Source organism: Hydra viridissima, unplaced genomic scaffold (genome assembly GCF_058129835.1).
Source record: "Hydra viridissima isolate aposymbiotic clone 2 unplaced genomic scaffold, HvirCarnegie_v1 scaffold_1, whole genome shotgun sequence".
NCBI lineage: Eukaryota > Metazoa > Cnidaria > Hydrozoa > Anthoathecata > Hydridae > Hydra > Hydra viridissima.
This window is the reverse complement of record NW_028324300.1, coordinates 37,648,418-37,666,861: the sequence shown is the minus strand read 5'-3', so window position 1 is coordinate 37,666,861 and position 18,444 is coordinate 37,648,418. Positions and strand designations below refer to the sequence as shown.

Sequence of the window (18,444 nt, the reverse complement as noted above, 5' to 3'; positions counted from 1 at the left end):
GGGTGTGATAACCTAATTTGAGTTAAACTATTCCTAGTTTGAGCTAAACTATTTCAAAATCTTTTTATGTTTATATTTTAGTTTACATTCTGTAACTGTAGAAAAAAAATTACTTTTGCGTAAACCTTTATTACAATATCGACTTGAATAAGGACTGGCATTTATATTTGATATGAAAACATTCCATTTTTCAACCGTTCAGTTGTGTGTAGAAGCTCATCAAGCTGAAACAACTTCGTCAAAATAATCAATTTGAGCAAACTAAGCAAACTGAGCAAAAAAGTAAATCCTAATATTAGAAGTTATCGATGTGTTTGAATGGCAACATGTAAACAACGTTTTGAATATAAAAAATCAAAAATAGAAAATTAAAAGATTTGACTGAAAAATTTAACAAAAATTAAAAAGTTTGAATAGAAAAAATTTTATTATTTTTAATGAAATTTTTTTTAGCATCACTACAAGTTTTGCTATGACTTGATTTCAACTTTCATCAATACATTCGATAATAAGGACTGCTCGAAACTGCGGCAAATTCCCTCAAAATGAAATCAAGAAGATAGCTTATCGAAATCATTTTTAAATCTGTGCGAATTTTTAAATTTTAAAATTTTGAATTTTTAAATTTTAAATTTTATGATTGTTAACGTTCACTTTTTTTTATAGCTTTTTTTATTTTATTTTGAATTTTTCATTTTAATTTTTTTTTTTTACTTTTCAAAAGTTCCTTTTTACTTACAAAATCAACAAGTAGTCAATTTTCTATATTTGTTTTTTTTGTTATTTTTTTTACGTTTTTTATAATTTTTTAAATTTTTATTGAATAAAAGTTTCTGATTTATTTTTTATTGAGCAAAACTAGCAATTGCAATATATATAATATACGCATTTGAAAGAATAAATTTAAAAAAAAAGCTTCGTTATTATATTTTCGTTATTATATTCTTTATTACATTATATTCGTTATTATATCGTTATTATATCGTTAGTATATTGTCGACTGACCAGCTTCAGCTTCTGCTGACCATTTTCTGAGATGGGCAGAGGATACTTCCCAATAATTTTCATAGTTGTTTACTTTTCGTTTTTGATCCACAGCTTTAACACAATGTGATTCACCAAAAAAAAAAAAATTCAACTTTATAAATGTTCTTTAATATTGATTTCTTCCTGATTTTTAAGTAAAAATGTAACTCTGACCATCTTACCGATTTTTTAAAAGCTCCAATCTCACTTTTGGTAGTGAGGTGCATTATTCTGGAAAAAGTTTAGAGATATACTGTAAGAGAACAGCAAGGTTCCTCTACCGTAAACAATTTTAAAAATGCACTAAAATTGAACCAATGACTTTTTCTTTCTGTATACTTCACAGTTTAGTAAGTTCAAGTTGGCAGAGTTTGAAACCAGGGCTTACTAAACCTTTAAAAGATACACTCTCATTTTGAGAAAAGGAAAGATTCTTTATGCATGTGTATTTGTGGTTTAATTATGTTTAATTTTGTTTCTTTTGAGTGATATGATTCGTTGTATTGGCAGCTCTTTACAAACCTGGACTTATCAATTACAACAGCAGCCTTAAATCATCCGATATCTCCTTCACTCACCTCAGGTAGACCAATATACTTCTGAGAAGAGCTAGGACAAAAATTCCACATAAAGTTTGATTTCCGAAGCAAACGTTGGTCGACCTGGTTGTCCGATAAAAGCTGCTTTGTTTTTCCCGGATCTTTTAAAAAGACTTTTCTTCGCAAAAAAAACAAACAAACAAAACAAAAGAAATGCTCTTCAGCACTGAAATGAGAGCTGAAATTTTTATTTCGATAAATAAATTCAAAAGCAATAAGAAAAACATTAGCCACTACCATTTGTGACAACTTTCATAGGAAGTCAATTAATTTTGTAGGAAATTATATTTAATAAGATTTTTCACTTGAGCAAACCTTCCAGAGACGTTTTTTTGTTTCGCTTTCGCTAATGGTTCACACGCCGTATATAACTTTTGTGATTAATAAAGTTTTCTCAAGTTTTAGTGGAGAACTTTCTGTTTTCCATGTGATGTTCGATTAGGAAGAGCACGTTCAATCATTTAATTGAACAAGCTGAAATAAAGCATAGACGAAATTCAATCGAAGTAAAATACAGTGAGAAAGTATTACCACCCTCTGTATTTTTTTTATTTCATAAACTCAGATTAGTACAAAATAAGTATAAATCATAAACAATCAAATTCATAAGCATTAATATATATTTAAAATACAAAAACTAAATAGTTCAAAGAGTTTTAAGTAACAAAGTGGAAATGAAAGTCACAAGGATGTTGATCACATTGAAGATAGTTATCAGTCATCAAGAAAAGAAATTTCATTGAAAGAGATTTTGATTTGCTCAGAAACAGGTTTAAAAAAATGAAAAGATTGTAAGCAACTCTGAACTTGAATAATGATTTAGTTCTTATATATTTTAGATATTTAAAAACAAAGTATTTTTCATTTTGTTAAATTAAAAAGTTACATGAATATTATTCACGAGTAAAAATGTGGTAAAAAGCATCTCTCACATTTTATACATGAAATAAAGTTTTCTTAACGGGCTTTCATTATGATCAATCATATACCCAGGACCGCTTAAAGCGTGTTCTGGCCATTAAAAATTAAAAATGAAAATTGATTAAATTTTTTTAAAATCAAGGCTATTTAAATCTTTTAAAAGTTACAGTTAGGAAAAAGTGTACAAAAAATAATGTTAACCCTTTAACTACCAAAAGCGGCCGAAAATAAAAAATTATTTATACCATTAAGTTTACCGGTTAAATCTTCCGTAAAATTAGTGTAGTTTTGTAGAAATTCTGTAAAATGTTTTGTTTACAAAAGGTGCATTGTTGTAAACCCTAATTCTTATTTATAAGCTTTAATATTTTAATAACGATTATTAATAACTGAAATTTCAATGCGAAAACTTTTTTAAAATAGGCAGTTACGTAGTTAAAAAAGATACTGTATTTAAAATTTTCTTTTTTTAGCAAAATAACATGACTATTATTTTTATGTAAAAAAAGGTTGATGTCGCAAATATAATAAAATAAGAAAAAACATTTAGCATTTTTTTTATTAAAATAATATCATAAAGTTACATAGTTATATGGACTTAACTAGTTCAACTAAATAATAACAACTAAATTAAAATATTTTATTTCTTAAATTTTTTACAATTTAAAAACAGAACACAATTTTTACAGTTAATAGATATTTATTTTACGTCTTGCAAAAAGTAAACTTTTTTATTGAACGGCATTTTTGAAAACGTATTAAAATAAAGCCGCATTATAAATCCAATATCATAAGAAAGTCTATGTAACGCAGCCGGAATATTCCGGCATGGTATTATTTTTATTTTCAAGCGCCGGAAATAGTCGGCACAATTTATTTAGCGGTAGTTAAAGGGTAAAACCATAGATATATAAAACATATAAAAGTGTTTTATATATCTATGGGTAAAACACTGTTTTACCCTGTAGTAAAACACTGTTTCATAATAGAGCTTTGCGAGCCTTTCGACTCGCAAACAAATCAATAACTTCTTCAAACTTAATTTTCATTGCCATTTCGGTTTCAATAGATAAAAGTCCTAAGTCATTTAAACGATTTTGTGTCATTGCTGATCTAAATACATTTTTTATTCTTTTCAACACGCTAAAAGAACTTTCTGCTTGAGCAACTGTCACTGGAATTGTGCAAAATAGCCTTATTGCAATTATGTTTAGAAACAGCACATCCAGTTTGTTTTTTTTAATTTCATTTAATAGTTGAAAGGGTTGAAGAGAAATATTTTGTATAATGTCATGAAATTGATTTTAAATGTAGTATTTCATCTTTAGGATGATCATCGATATCATTTTCATGCATATTTTACAACTTTTCACACTTATTTCATATTTCTTGATCATTTAAGTCACGGAACAACCATAATACATTAAATAAAGAATCTATTTCTTTTGCTGCATTAAATCTTCTTGTTATATTTCCAATCACGCTATCCATGAAAACATTGAAAATATTAATTCTGAATTCTTCTGTCGGCGTCCTTTTTAAACTTGTGCGCTGTTTTTTTTCTTTCTAGTAAATTTTTTTTCCTGAAAATTCTGTGTTTATCTTTAAAGTTGTGCCCAACAATCTACATTCATTTTAAAATAGTATCCTAACTATCTCTTATTGTATTTAATTCATCATCAATTGTCGCATTGCGAGCTTGTAAAACAGTACATCTGTAATTTATCACTGCAAGAACTTTGTGCCATATTTTCGCCAGTGCTAAGCATTCAAAAGATTCTATATACTTTTTTTATTCCGTTAAGGTCTGATCGAGTTTCTGACGTTAAGTTTAATTCCAAAACAGCGTCTATTGCTCTTTTAATTTCATTAACTTTTTCAGCAAAAAACTCTTGCAAACTACCATGTATTTGACATAGTGTGCAAATAACATTCAGTATTATTTTTTAATATTGCCCATCTTTGAGGATTACTAGCGTAAATAATGGTAATATGAGCCTCTGGAAAATATGAGCATACACGTAGTTTTCTATTTTGCTTTCAATGAATTTCCAGAAGTTTGGTGTTTTTATAATGATTTTTATGTAGTAGCTGCATAAAGAAGTTTATTAAGTTTATAGCGGTATGCAGTTATTAACGGGTGTCTAAAACGCAAGAAAGTAATTTGGTTTTTCAAAATACTCTTGATTCCGAAGAAAAGATATGTGTAGTTTATTCTTGTTGTTAAAGTTGTTCTTTTTGCATTTTCTTATAGGAAAACTTATTTACTATCAAGTTATCAAGTGGGACTTATCAAGTGGGATCTATATAATTTGAACATTTTATGCTCTATCTACTAACTTATTCCATTTCCAGGTAAAACGAGCATGCTCATATTATCGTGGGTTTTATTTTGCAACTCCATAGCTTGTCGCGTTTAAATCCGTTTCTCTAAAGTGAGTTACTAAAGAAATCGAAAACACTTTTCAATTAATTGGTGGTACCTATACAAAATCGATACCTATATCAAATATACCTATATAAAGTCGAAAACACTTCTTACCTGTAATTTAGATGCCAAGAAATAATGAATCAAAATTTTCAAGAGCTATATGGTCCTTGGAAAATCTGAAAAAAGCAGTTGATGATATGTTGAAATTTAGAAGTACTCTTTGGTGCCTTATAGACGTCCCCCCCTGCTAATTAATTTCTCAAAAATTTTCCACCCAGGACATTCTTATTCCACCCCCCCCCCCGGCTATTAAATTTTAGAAAAAATTCCATCCAAGACAAATCAATTTTTTAATCCTTCCAATACCATTCCATCACTGACAAATGTTTCAGATGATCCATTGATTATTAAGGACGCAACGTTTTTAGATGCACTGCAGAAGGTGTTTGAGGAAAATGAAACTAGTATTATTTTTAAGCCATATCTAAAAAAAAATGAAATCAGCTTTTTACGAGGCTCGAAAAAGCGTCAAGAAACGAATAAAAGAGGCTCATGATAATACCGATGTTGAGCAAGAGGACGAGGGAAACATATTTGATATTTTACAAAATATGTAAAGAGAGAAACTTATTTGAACTGGACTTCTGTTGATATTTCTTCTTTGGACTTTAGTACTTCTTTATTATATATTTACTTTTTTTCAGGCACTAATATATATGTTAATAATTAACAAAAACATTACTTAGTTATTGCTTTAAGTATTTAAAAAAAGTCGAAACTTTCCAACCCCCCCCCCCCCCGCTTATTCCAGCCCCCCCCTGCTTATTAAGTTTTAGTGATATTTTCAACCCCCCCTGCTTATTCCAAACCCCCCCCCCCCTTCTATTAGGCACCAAAGAGTTGTCAGAAATATGCGGCAAAATTATTTAGAACACCAAGACAGACATTGAGACGTTACCTACTCAAAGTTAAAAATGGGGCTGATTTAAAAAAAAATCTTGGTCAACCAAAAGCACTAAATTCTTCTTAAGTATCTGAACTAGTTAGCATTATCGTTGAAATAGAAAAAAGACTGTTCGGGTTAACAAAAATGGAAATAAGGCGTCTTGTATATTTTTTTAGTGAGGTAAATTGCATTTCACATAAGTTTCACAAAAATAGGCAGTGTCGAAAAGATTGGATACGTTCATTTCTTAAAACCTAACTCTAATTTATCCTTGAGAAAACCAGAACCAACTTCCATGGTACGTGCATCAGGGTTTAACAAAGAGAAAGTTAATCACTTTTTTTGATGCTTATGAGTCAATACTATTTAATTAACATGGTGCAATTGCAATCCTACCAAGGTACATCTTTAATGCAGATGAAATTGGGTTCTCAGGTAAGATTGTTGCCCGAAAGAAAAGAGATCAGTATGAGCAACAATAAGTCTTGAAAAAGGCAAAAAAATTTCCCTTTTATGTTGTTTGAATGCTGTTGGAGCATATGTACCTCCCATGATTATTTTTCCATGTTTATGCATGAAACCATCTTTCATGGATCAAGCATCCAAAGGAGCACTTGGTGTTCCAATAAAAAAAAAGTTGGATAAATGAATAACTGTTTGATATCTGGTTTGATCACTTTTTACAATTTACACAACCATCAGATAACATTACACCAACAATACTAATATTAAATGGTCAAGACAGTCATGTAAAAAGTATGAAAGTAATATTAAAGGCACTTACAAAAAATGTGATCATATTAAGCCTTCCAAATCATTTTAACCATAAAATGCTGCCTCTAGATATCTCAATATTTAAATCACTAAGATTGAGATACAATTCAGTTGTACAGACATGGCATCACCAACACCCTGGTAGACCAGTAACAGAGGCTGAATTTGGAAATCTTTTTAGTACTACTTATGGCGAGGCTGCTTCAGTGAGTAAAGCTGAAAGTGGTTTCTGCAAATCAAATATTCATCCTTTTAATCATCACATCTTCACAGATGAAAATTACATAGCAGCTGTAGTGACTAATCAAGACCAGAGCACTTCTAACAGCGCCCCTGTTGTGGAGCACACAATATCTCTGTTGAAAAATCAAAGATCAGAACAAGTTAAAACTGAACGTATCTCAATTAGCATTAGCATAGTAAGTTGCCTATAGACTTAAAAAACAAATAAAGGTTTACCATTTATAGCTTAGTATCCATTTTAGGTTGTTTCAAGTAATGATAAAAATGAAACTAATGATGAAATTTTAAAAAATTGAAAAAAATGTGAAATTTTGTACAAGTCTGAAGTGCCATGGAACCAATTCATTCATTGCAGGAATTGGTACGGCGAAACATGCACTGGAAAGCATAAACTGATAAGTGCTTTTTTGTGTTGCAGCTGCAAATAAAACAGTACTTATAGCATTTATATGTATATAAAGAGACTTATTTTACTCAATGTTATAAAACAATTTTATATTATTACATTATGTTTACTTTGTGCTATGTTAACAAGCATTTTATGTTATTATGTTAAGATTAACATAATATTTTGTGACTAAACAAATAATCAGAAATCGTTTCTTTTTGTTGTATTGCAAAAAGCATTTTTAGATTTGCTCCAAACTAACCAATCGCAAGAAACAATTTCTTTATCTTTTAAACAGAAGCTTAATAAATACGTAGGGAATAGATTAACGTGTTTATCTACAGGAAATGTCGTTGGGTTTACAATTTCTTCAAAACACTGAACGATGGCTATTGCAATAATGGAAACATTAATGCGGACCCATAAAGTGCAAGAAATGAAACGGAATTTGTTGGAATTTCAGCTCTCGAGGTGCAATCTGAAAACTTTAAAACGTAGCATTAACAAGAAATCAAGTCAAGCAATCTTAAAAACTGTTAACGTTTTAAAAAGAAAATTAACAAAGAAAAGTTAACGACATCGATTGAAAAAACTCGAATTTTAATCTTAATTGAAAAAAATTCCATTGAAAAAGTTCGAATTTTAATTCTAGAAAAGAAAAATAGAAAGAAAAAAAAGAAGCATACTATGTTAAAAACTCAAATAATTTTTGCCATTAATATTTTTTGGAAGCGATAAACAAGACTTTATTAGCACACACGGGGCCCCGGGAATCGTAACCGTCCACTCGCCCTCCCCCCCCCCCCCCTCTCAACAGCCATGAAAGTAAGCGATGATGGAGAACATTAAATCTATTCCTAATCACAACAAATTTCCGATTGTTTAGCTTCAGTTGTTTTCATTTAAATAAATACATTATGTTTCTTAAAGTTTTATAAAAACTTTAACGAGCTGTTCAATTTGTTTTTTCATAGTCAAAAAAAGTTATTTTTTAAAAGTTTTTGACATTACTTCGAATTTATCGGAAGCTGAGGCAAACTGTTTTAATCAATACAATGAAGTAAAAATCTAGAAAACTTGACTGTAGTAAAGATTGTAAAACTAACTTTTCAATATCTAAAGATGCTTTGATCTTCATTGATTTTCAAAATATACTGCTCTTTAAAAAGCTGTTACCACATAACAACAAAATGTTGGAGCAATTTGAAAACGTGCGGCTCAAATAACAATGAAAAAAAGTTTGAATTTAAAAGTTATCAAAATTTGACTGAAAATTTCGGCAAAAACTAAAAAAATGTTTAAAAATATTTAATGCGATTTCTTTCAGCATCACTACAAATTTTGCTACGACTTGGTTTCAATTTTTATCAATAAAATCGATAATGAAGTCTACTTGGAACTGCAGCAAATTCAATTTAAATGAAATCAAGAAGGCAACTTATTTTGTTAGATTTTAAATCTGTGCTATTTTTTATGATTGTTAATTGATGACCACTTTTTCTATTGTATTTTAAGTTGATTTTTTTTTTCTTTTTTTGATCAAATTTTCATTCATGTTTTAAAGATTGCAATTAGTAAAATGAAGTAATTTATTGAGTAATAAATTATTAATTTGGAAAGAAAAATAATTTAGTGAATAAAAAAATTTAATAAATAATCAAATTCTATTTTTATTTTTTTTACTTTTTATATTCATAATATAATTCCTACAGAAATGCTTAACGTTTAACGTTTAACGTTTAATGTTCAACGTCGTTTCGTCATTAGTTCCTAGGCTTTGAATTAGTTACTAGGCTTTAATAGAGCGCGTTCTTCAAATGCACGCGGCCATTGGAGAAAGATCTTTTGAGCGAGTTAAAACTTTATTCCTTTTGAAATTTAATTATTAGTTTAGATATATTACATAAAGAATCATCTTAATCAATTATATATCATATTATAATTGAAGTAAGTATATGAAATAGTTATATATACATTTTTATCAGATAAAGTAGAAAGGACTAAAATTTTTATTAGATAAAGTAGAAAGGATTTAAAGTAGAAAGGATTTTAATTTTTTGAATCGTTTAGATTTTGTTTGTTTTAGTTTTTCTTTTAGCAGTTTTATTTTTATTTTTTTATTTTTTAGAAAGAAAATAGGGGTATGGATGTTATTTAAAGTTATACTAATGCTATTTCCATAAAAGGGTTATATTAATACTTTGAAATTTCTGTGATGCTATTAACTATTTTTGTTCTTTTTTAGAAAATTTAGAAAAATAGATTAAAATTTTGTGCCAACACTAACAACGCATGTCACATGTTATTGTATGTAAAGGTTAAATTTTGTTATGAGGATTACAGTTCTTATGAAGAAAAAAAAGAAGGTAAAGATTATTGTTTGTAAATATATATTTTGTATCTTTTTAAATTTTCTCGCATCATTTTAAAAATTTTTGTTTGCACACATTGTTTGCATATATGCTTTTTTGATATGTATGTGTATGTGGTAATAAGTGCTTTATAGTTGTTTTATCAATGTGTTTTTATAATAATGTAAAGTGTTTTTTTACTGTTTGTGTATGTGTTAATATGTGTTACAATTGTTTTAAAAATGTGTTTAAATATGTATATAAGGTATTTATTTATTTTAGTATTAGTATATATTTAACCTTATATACATATTTAAACACATTTATTGTGCTTATAGTTTGTACATATGTTTATATTATGTTCTTTCTGTGTTTTTAAAGTGCTGTGACTTGGTAAACATCTACCTGAAAATCAATTATTGTATTTTAGAGAAGGAGCAGAACATATGGCTTTAGATCGTGCAGCTCAGCGTGATATGCACCTAATGGCATGGTTTAAGTTAAATACTGAAAATGAAAGAGCATATTGCTATTCGTATGTAGACATTCCTTATCACTTTATATTTGATGATAAACATTGTAAATGGAAGGTTAGATAAAGGGGTGGTAATAAGGTGATAGTAAGAATGTATAAAGTTAATCCAACTGGAGAATAGTTTTTTCTTAGACTGTTACTTTTGCAAGCAAAAGGAGCAACATCTTGGGAGGATGTGCATACTGTTAATGGTATTGTCCTTGAAACGTTTTGTGTAGCATGTGATTTGAAAGGTCTGTTGCAAGATGACACTGAATGGCAGAATACTCTTTCTGAGGCGGTTTTAAGACATGCCAAAGAAAATTAGACAGTTGTTTTCAATTATTTTGACCTTTTGTGAACCTGACAATCCTTTACATCTCTGGAATACATAGAAATTTTTTATGATGGAAGATTTCATTCACCACTCAGTCCCACTTCTAATAGCTGAACAAGCTACTCTTCATCAAATTGAAAAGATTATTAATCAAATATGTTATATAAAACCATATTTGTTTATAGTTGTATATATGTTTAAATTATGTTGTTTCCATGTTTTCAAAGTGGTGTGATTTGGCATTATGTTGAGCAAGATTGATAACCTTGCCAGCCAAGCGATGTACTTATAGCAGAGTTGTGACTTGGCAGCATTTAGTGCCAGGCGGAGTTACTGCTTTGGAGCTAGGTTGTGTTGTGTAGCCTTTTTTAATTATTCTCAAAACACATAATAATGTCTGTTAATGTTTAGCGTAATGTGTATGAGAGTATGCAACCTTGATCTTTAAATCCAGGGTGTTTTCATGTCCTAAGTTTGAAGTAATTGAATAACTAATATTGAACATAAAAACAAATATACTTTTATGTATTTATATGTTTAGTAAAAAGATAAATATAGTTAACTTTAAATTGGTTTTCTAATTTTGCCTTTCATATTTTAATTTGGTTTGTTATCTTCACTGGATTTTAGGATCAAGGATGTAAATATTCTATTGTTATGTGTTATTGTTGTGATGTTTTGTGTTGGTATTCATTTTTAACAATAGACACCTTCATGTTGGTGACTATTGTAAAAAATGAATAATAGGTTGTTTCATTATTGGAACTTACTGCTTTTATTTATTTACTGAAAGCCAAGACAACATGGTAAAAATGCAATTTATATCTTAAATTGTTTTTTTTTTTTTTATATACATATATAGTATTGTTAATCCTTTTGTACTTCGAAACAGATTTTATTGTTACATTTTCGATAAATGTTTATATTAACTGCCATGTCAAAATGGGTTACTATAAATAGGTAAATCGATTTTCAGTTTTTATGTGGTGTTTTATTTTTGTTTTTTTTGTTGTTGTTGTTGTAATTATAGTATCATAATTCCATTTTTTTTTTCTTTAGGATTTACGATTGACGCATTTATACGATTTATAAAAAGAAACCTGATTACCTTTTATTGTAAATTTTGGTCAGTTAAAATGACATAAATGTATGCAATTAGTTCAACTTTTTTTAAAGTTTTCTCTATTTTAAGCCTAATAATTTGCTGTACGTAATTTGGTGGTTAATATTGTAGTTTAGCGCATTTTTCAAATATCGAGTTACTTAAATTTTATAAGGTTTTTAACTAATTAATTAGCTTAGTTTGCATTTGCAACACTTTTGAGGAAAGAAAAAATTCTTATATATGTTAAATTCTTATAAATGTTAAAAAGAAAAAATTCTTATACACGTAAATCATTGTTTTACATTTCGGTATTCTGGTAAAAGGTCTTCATCAAAAACTTGACTACTCTTAATAAAAATATTCTCCTGACCACCATTAAGGTAAAACGGCAAAAACGGGGAAGGGAGGTCCTTTATTAGTGTCATGATATTGAAGAGAACTTAACGTTTTAAAGACAGTTTCCTTTTTTAAAGAAACATGTGTCAAGGGGATACCAAAAAGTTAATAATTTATGTATAATTAACGTTCGCTTTATATTAATCTTATAAATTAAAGTTCATGTTATAAAAAATATCACAAGAATTTAGCTTCACTTTTTCGTCAATTTAAAGCGTTATGAAGTGTTATTATTTTGAGTCAGTAACTAAAAACGTATTGCGTTGAACTTGGTAATATCGAGGAAAATGGTTCTGCCTAACACTGATATGACCTATGTCAATGGTAAATTACTCAATATTAAATAATTGGTAAATTATTTTACCTCCGCATACTTTTTATTTTAACTTTACAGATGGTTTAATTTTTTCAATTTGAAGGCGTTTTTCTAAAAGGGTATTAGTTATGGTTTCGCAACTTTAAATTGTGGAATACAGCCACTATAAATTAACAGACCGACCATAACCCGTTTTACGGGTTGCTTATTGCTAGTTTTTATAATTTTTACAGAATTGTATTTCATGAATTGTTATTATTGAATATAGCTAGTAATTGTAATATATGTAGTTTAAGCAAATATTATTGTGAAAGAATAAATTTAAAATAGAAGTTTCTTCGAGATTGTCGACTGATCAGTTATGCAGACCATTTTTTCTGGGACGGAAAGAGAACCCTTATAATCTTGGGAGTGGAAACCATCCTAATAAGTTACAGCGACATTTATTCTTTACTTTTGATACACAGGGAGTTTTGACAAAAAGCAGTTTTCCTAAAACAAAATATGAGTTTAATGAAACTCTTTAACATTTTCTTTTAAGAAATGTTACTCCGGCCATCATGCCGATTTTTGAAAAGCGCTCACCGCACTTTTGGTAGCCACGTGCCAAATATTGGAAAAGCTTTATAGATAAACGCTCGCAAGTATTGCACTTCACTTTATTTTTACATAAAATGATTTTAAAATTGTTTTAATTTTAGATTATATTTATAAACCCCAGAGTAAAAAATCAGACGATCCGGCTTCCGTATCAATGACGATTAACTGAAAAGTGATGTTGCAATTATATTTCAATCGTTAACATTTGGTGAGTGTTACAGAAAAAGCATAACAAGATCTGTTAGAAATATTTTGTTAAATCTGAGGTGGATGTTAAATTATTAGAATTCTATGTCTGGTGAAATAATCTGTCTCCTCATATAGCCTAGTCAGTATGTACCAGTTAATATTGCAAAAAGAACTTACGGTTTTTACCATATATCTATATGGTAAAATATAAGCAATTTAAAAACTGAACTAAAGTAGAACCAATGACTACTTCTTATTATATATTTAGCAGTTTAGTAAGCCTAAGTTGGCAAACTTTGAAACAATAGACTTACTAAAAGTTTTATAGAAATCTTTTCATTTTTAGGTAAAGAATTTTTAATTATACTTATGTGTTTTATTTACATTTGATTTTGTTTTTGAATGTTATGATTGGTTGGGCAATCAGCTCTTTACAGATTTTAAGTTAAATCACAACACCAGCCGCAAGATAACAGGTAGTGACATGATTCATCGGAAGAAAACCATAATACTTTAACTATTGGAGGCCATTTGATTCGCCATTATGTTGTTATCAGGGCTGTGGAGTCGGTAAGCTGCTGTTCCGACTCCGACTCCGACTCCGACTCCGACTCCGACTCCTTGGTTTTATCATGGATCAACTCCGACTCCGACTACGACTCCCGACTCCCGACTCCGACTCCGATTCCTTCATAAGTAATCAATTTTTAACAACAAATATACTGTAGTAAAATACTAACATTGGCTATTTCATCACTATGATACAAATAATCCAACCACTTAGTGCTTTAAGCAATATTTATTAAAAAATAATTTCTGAACAACTTTTCTGAACTCTTGTTATGCAATAAACTCTTATGCAGTCGCTAATAATATTATGAATTTGTCAAAATCTCGTTTGAAATATTGTCAGTTGGACAGAAAGAACTTGTTCTTCTTTAAGTTCATATTCTTTAAGAATCTTTTCTACTAAAACCTGGAGAAATTCGTTGGTGTGATTAGCTTTGGTATCTTTTACTGCCAATGTCTTGGTAACTGCTTCACTTTTTTCAAAAAAGAATTAAACATTGATTGCAAAATAGTTCACTCAGTTAAGAAACACAAAGCGTCCCTTGAGAGATTCATTAAGTTCTTCTTTTTGTTTAACAGCTTCATCAATCACTAATTTTCTAATACTCTCTCTCTCCAGAAAAACAAAGTTAATTGAATACTTACAGTCTTTCTGTTTGTGGAGCAACTCTTTGGTGCTTGGTGGTGGCACGCCTAGCTTTCTACTAAGAATATGTAGCGCAGTGCCAGACAATTTAAGTCGGGAGTTGGGGATCATGAAGTTATATAGCTTAAGGGAAGGTAGAGGAGAGCGCAAGGGAGGTGATTTATGATTCTCAGTGATAAGCAGCAAAAGACCCTATTGCTTATCACTGCTTTAAAGGCATAAAAATAAAATGTCAAACTCCTTGTCCTTCAGTTGTTGTAAACTACAATTCCCATTGTGTCTGGATATCCTACAGCTTTCAGAGCATCCTGGGACTTGTAGTTTTGTAACAACTGGAGGGCTAGAGTTTGATACTTGTGCTTTAGACTGACAGAACATAAAATATTTTAATGAATAACATCTATAAAATCCTTTTGAAAATTATGAACATTTGAAAGATTTTTTTTAAACCGGAGTCGAATTCGGTACAGTTTTTCCATCTCCGACTCCAACTCCAGCCAAAATGAGCTCCGACTCCGACTCCACGACTCCGACTCCACGACTCCGACTCCACAACTCCGACTCCACGACTCCGACTCCACAGCCCTGGTTGTTAGTTGTATTTTAAAAAACCGTCTCGATTTACATTTTTACTCTTGATTAGAAATTTATATATAAACAGAAAAAAGCTTTTAGCATTCCATTTTTTAAACCTACTTGTGTTATAAACTAATGTTATGTAAAGTACTTGTAAAAACAAATATTTTTAATTAATTTTTTTTTTTACAGATATGATTAGGATTAGGAACAAAATAAAAAAATAGATAGAGCTGCTATACAAAGTGTAACAATAAAACCAGCTGTTAATAAAGTTTTAGAAGGAAACCCATTGAATGTTGTAGCACGGGAATTTAACATTAATCGAATCACTTTAAAAAGTTATTGTCCTAAATGAAAGCTCAATCCAAATGAATCTTTCAAATCTAACCACAACAATGAATAAGTTTTTACAGCAGAAGGGAAATGAATTAAAAGCAAAAGTCTTGATTCATACTCCAGTCCGAAATAAAATTTGTTCATCTAAAGAAAAAAAAAAATCTCTGAAGCAAACTAAACAAAAAAAGAAAGTCGCCACAAAAGAAAAGAAAGAGGGAAACTAAGAACTACTTGCTTAGGAATAAAAAATAATGCAAACCAAAAGCTGCTTCACAACTTGACTTAGGGAAATGATAATAATTTAAAAGAAACTATAGTTTAATAAAATTGTCTCAAAAAAATCTTACACATTTTACAATCTTTGTAAACTTAGTAAACTTTGTAAATAGTGTATTCTTATTGTCTTTATAACCTTCAAGTTATTTAAAAGTTTTTAACATAAAATTTGGGTAGCATTTAGCTGCCATATTTACATTTTAGTATAGAGCTGCTATACATACGGTTTAAATCATTCTTTTAATTTACTGCTATTTTTTAAAATAATTTACATTTTTTAGATGTTTTATATAATATACGCTATTACTCTTTGAAAAAATTACAACTTAAACCCTGTTTTTTACATTATATTACCATTAAATAACATCTGATTACAATTTAAGACATGTTTTTTTGATTTTCTCCATAAAAAATTTAGATATAGAACTATTAAACATTTAATTAATATCTTTCATATAAGATCAACGCGCTCAAAGTGGGAAAACATTGTAGCCCATAGTTTTAGGTAGATTGATCTTTTGAAGTTTTTAAATCTATTTCGGGGTCTTCGCATATTAGAAAATACTGCCCCGGCGATGAATGCGCCCCCATCTCCCCTATACATCTCGCTAGTAAAAAAGATAAACACATGAACTTAAGTTAGCTGACAATAATTTGAGAAGTAATAGTATAAAATAGTATAAAATCAGTATAAAATCATATCACTGCATTTCTTAAAATGTTTTCCATAAAATAAAATGGTTGAAATGCGTAAGCTTCTATGTACAGCTCAATACTTTGCTAATACTGAGCTAACAATATATCAATACTTTGTTAGCAATATTTCAGTAAATAAAATGTTAATATTTAAAATTGATTATTCATTCTTTGGGTATTCAAAGCCACTCTCTGAGCTGTCACTGCCAACAATGTTAAATGTCATGCAGCATATGCTGTATTTGCAAGGCAATGTAAGCAAGCTATACTACATTTCATTTCTCAAATAACTTATCATTTAAATATATATTGTAATTTTAAAGAAACTTCTTGGAAAAACTATTAAAAAGAATAAAGAGAATTTTTAGGCTTTTTGAGCAGAACAAATGGCTTCAAAAAACTCCAACTTCTGACAGAGAAAATAAAAAGAGCAACTTCCAGCTCTATAAGGACAAACTAGCCACACTGTTTGATATATCTGCTTGCAAATCCAAACATCTGAAGAAATTCTGCTGTGCCAAATTCAATATGGCAAAAAAAACAGGACACTCCAATTTCCTAATGATAAGAGAACTATAGTGATGGAAGAGCACATATAATTGATTCAGGAAACAAGAGGAGGCTACTTGAAACACTGCACTCCTCTTAGTGGCACAGTTGAAGTACCAAAGTCTAAAGTTCTTCAGTATTCCAAATCATTATTTGGAATAAAAAATTTAAAATATGGAAAATTCAGAAAATTAATTTCTAATTTGGCCAAATTTTGCTGCGGGGATGATTTTTATCCTATTTTACTCATCTTGGTCTCATTTTTTTTAGTTTTCCTATAATTTATATAGTAGTAAGAGAGAATAATTGGATATCTGAATAAAATTATTTTTACTCTACCCTACTAATTATGTCTATTGCGTACTAGAGCTTTAGCAAAAACAATTTCTGCTCCTCATTCTTTATTATAGAGGTGTTTCCTTCAGGTTGTGGATAGCCATCAAAACATTTTCCTACCACAATACAATTAATGACGTAATCTTTCTCAACTTACACTTTTTGATCGATCATTTTGCATATGCAGAAAAAGGTGTTGCATCATATTATAGCATGCCTGTTTCTTCTTTGTCATCATATCATTGCGATCCTGATTATTCTAACTCTCACTCAAAATTAAATGATAAAGTTGCAGCTCTAACATATTAAAGCGTTCAAGAGTTTTCCGAGAGGCTACCCAGCTAACACAAAACGTTCAAGAAACGTTCGTAAAACGTTAGAAACGGTTGGGCATTTCTAAGAACGTTCTAAGAACGTTTCCAACGTTCTTCGAACGTTTTTGAACGTTTTGTGTTAGCTGGGACTATCTTATTTTAAACGGTGAAAAACTCTGTATTTTCACTAAATACATACTAAAAAAAATATTGGATATCAGTTTTCGTTTTCTGATAACAGCTGTGTTTTTGATTTTGATTGTCGCCCAAAAAATATTTATATTAATAAAAGCTTGAAAAAGTTAAGTTATATACAAAAAACTGAAAAATCAACTCGTGACAGTATTGCAATTCGATTAAAATGGCATCTAAAAACATGAAACCGTCCAAACTCAACAAAAATGATGAGGTGGTCAAACATTTTGATCACGGACTCTGTTGCTTTGGTTACTTCAAATAGGCCATGAGTAATTGATACACACAAGGGATATTGCATGAATGATAAATACATCGAATTTTTACATTAATTCCAGTAGTTGAAATTTTAAATGGACCCATTTGTTTTTGAAAGAATCATCGTAAAAACTATTGAAAAAATTTAACGAATATCATGGAAACATTAAAAATAGTACAGGCCTACACCTAATTTCGGCTATTCCTTAGCTATCTTTTTCGACATTTTTTATAAGATCCCTCGAACTTATGCCTGTCATGGTCAATAAGACTTTCAAATACGAAAGATGTTATACGGGAAAAGCCAAACCATAAGCAAAAATAATTTAAATGTAGGATTGATCACAACAGCTACTTTGAAATTTATTGATAAATGTACATATTTATTGATAAATGTACATTTTTTACTTACCATTTCGTTAAAAAAGGCTAAAAGAACAAAAGTAAATCTAAAGGAAAGTAATTATCAAAAAATTTCTTACAAAGAATATCTGATGGTATAAGAGGCGTTCTGATATTTCTTGAAATTACAGTATCCATTGTTTTAAAGGCT

At 29.4% G+C, this 18,444-nt stretch overlaps 1 protein-coding gene, 1 long non-coding RNA gene and 1 pseudogene across 8 annotated transcripts in view; all 3 read left to right on the top strand.

Moving 5' to 3' along the window:
• Positions 1-914, top strand: part of LOC149894835 (receptor-type tyrosine-protein phosphatase S-like) — a 66,809-nt gene extending 65,895 nt beyond the window's left edge. For all 4 annotated transcript variants that reach the window (XM_090084886.1, XM_090085075.1, XM_090084817.1 and 1 more), the window contains one exon: positions 454-914. In XM_090084886.1, the coding sequence (XP_089941012.1) occupies positions 454-549 (96 nt within the window). In that variant the 3' untranslated portion in view covers positions 550-914. The remainder of the gene's footprint in view (positions 1-453) is intronic.
• A 5,384-nt stretch (positions 915-6,298) lies between these two features.
• LOC149894834 (uncharacterized) lies at positions 6,299-7,131 on the top strand (annotated as a pseudogene).
• Positions 7,132-9,549: 2,418 nt separating this feature from the next.
• On the top strand, positions 9,550-11,925 carry LOC149894833 (uncharacterized). 4 transcript variants are annotated; one of them, XR_016449375.1, is made up of 4 exons: positions 9,550-9,694; positions 10,110-10,214; positions 10,347-11,490; positions 11,590-11,925. It is a non-coding gene; the product is annotated as an uncharacterized LOC149894833 (long non-coding RNA). The 4 variants fall into 4 exon arrangements; XR_016449377.1 differs by lacking the exon at positions 10,347-11,490; XR_016449374.1 differs by having other exon boundaries at positions 10,347-11,683.
• Positions 11,926-18,444: the final 6,519 nt, after the last annotated feature.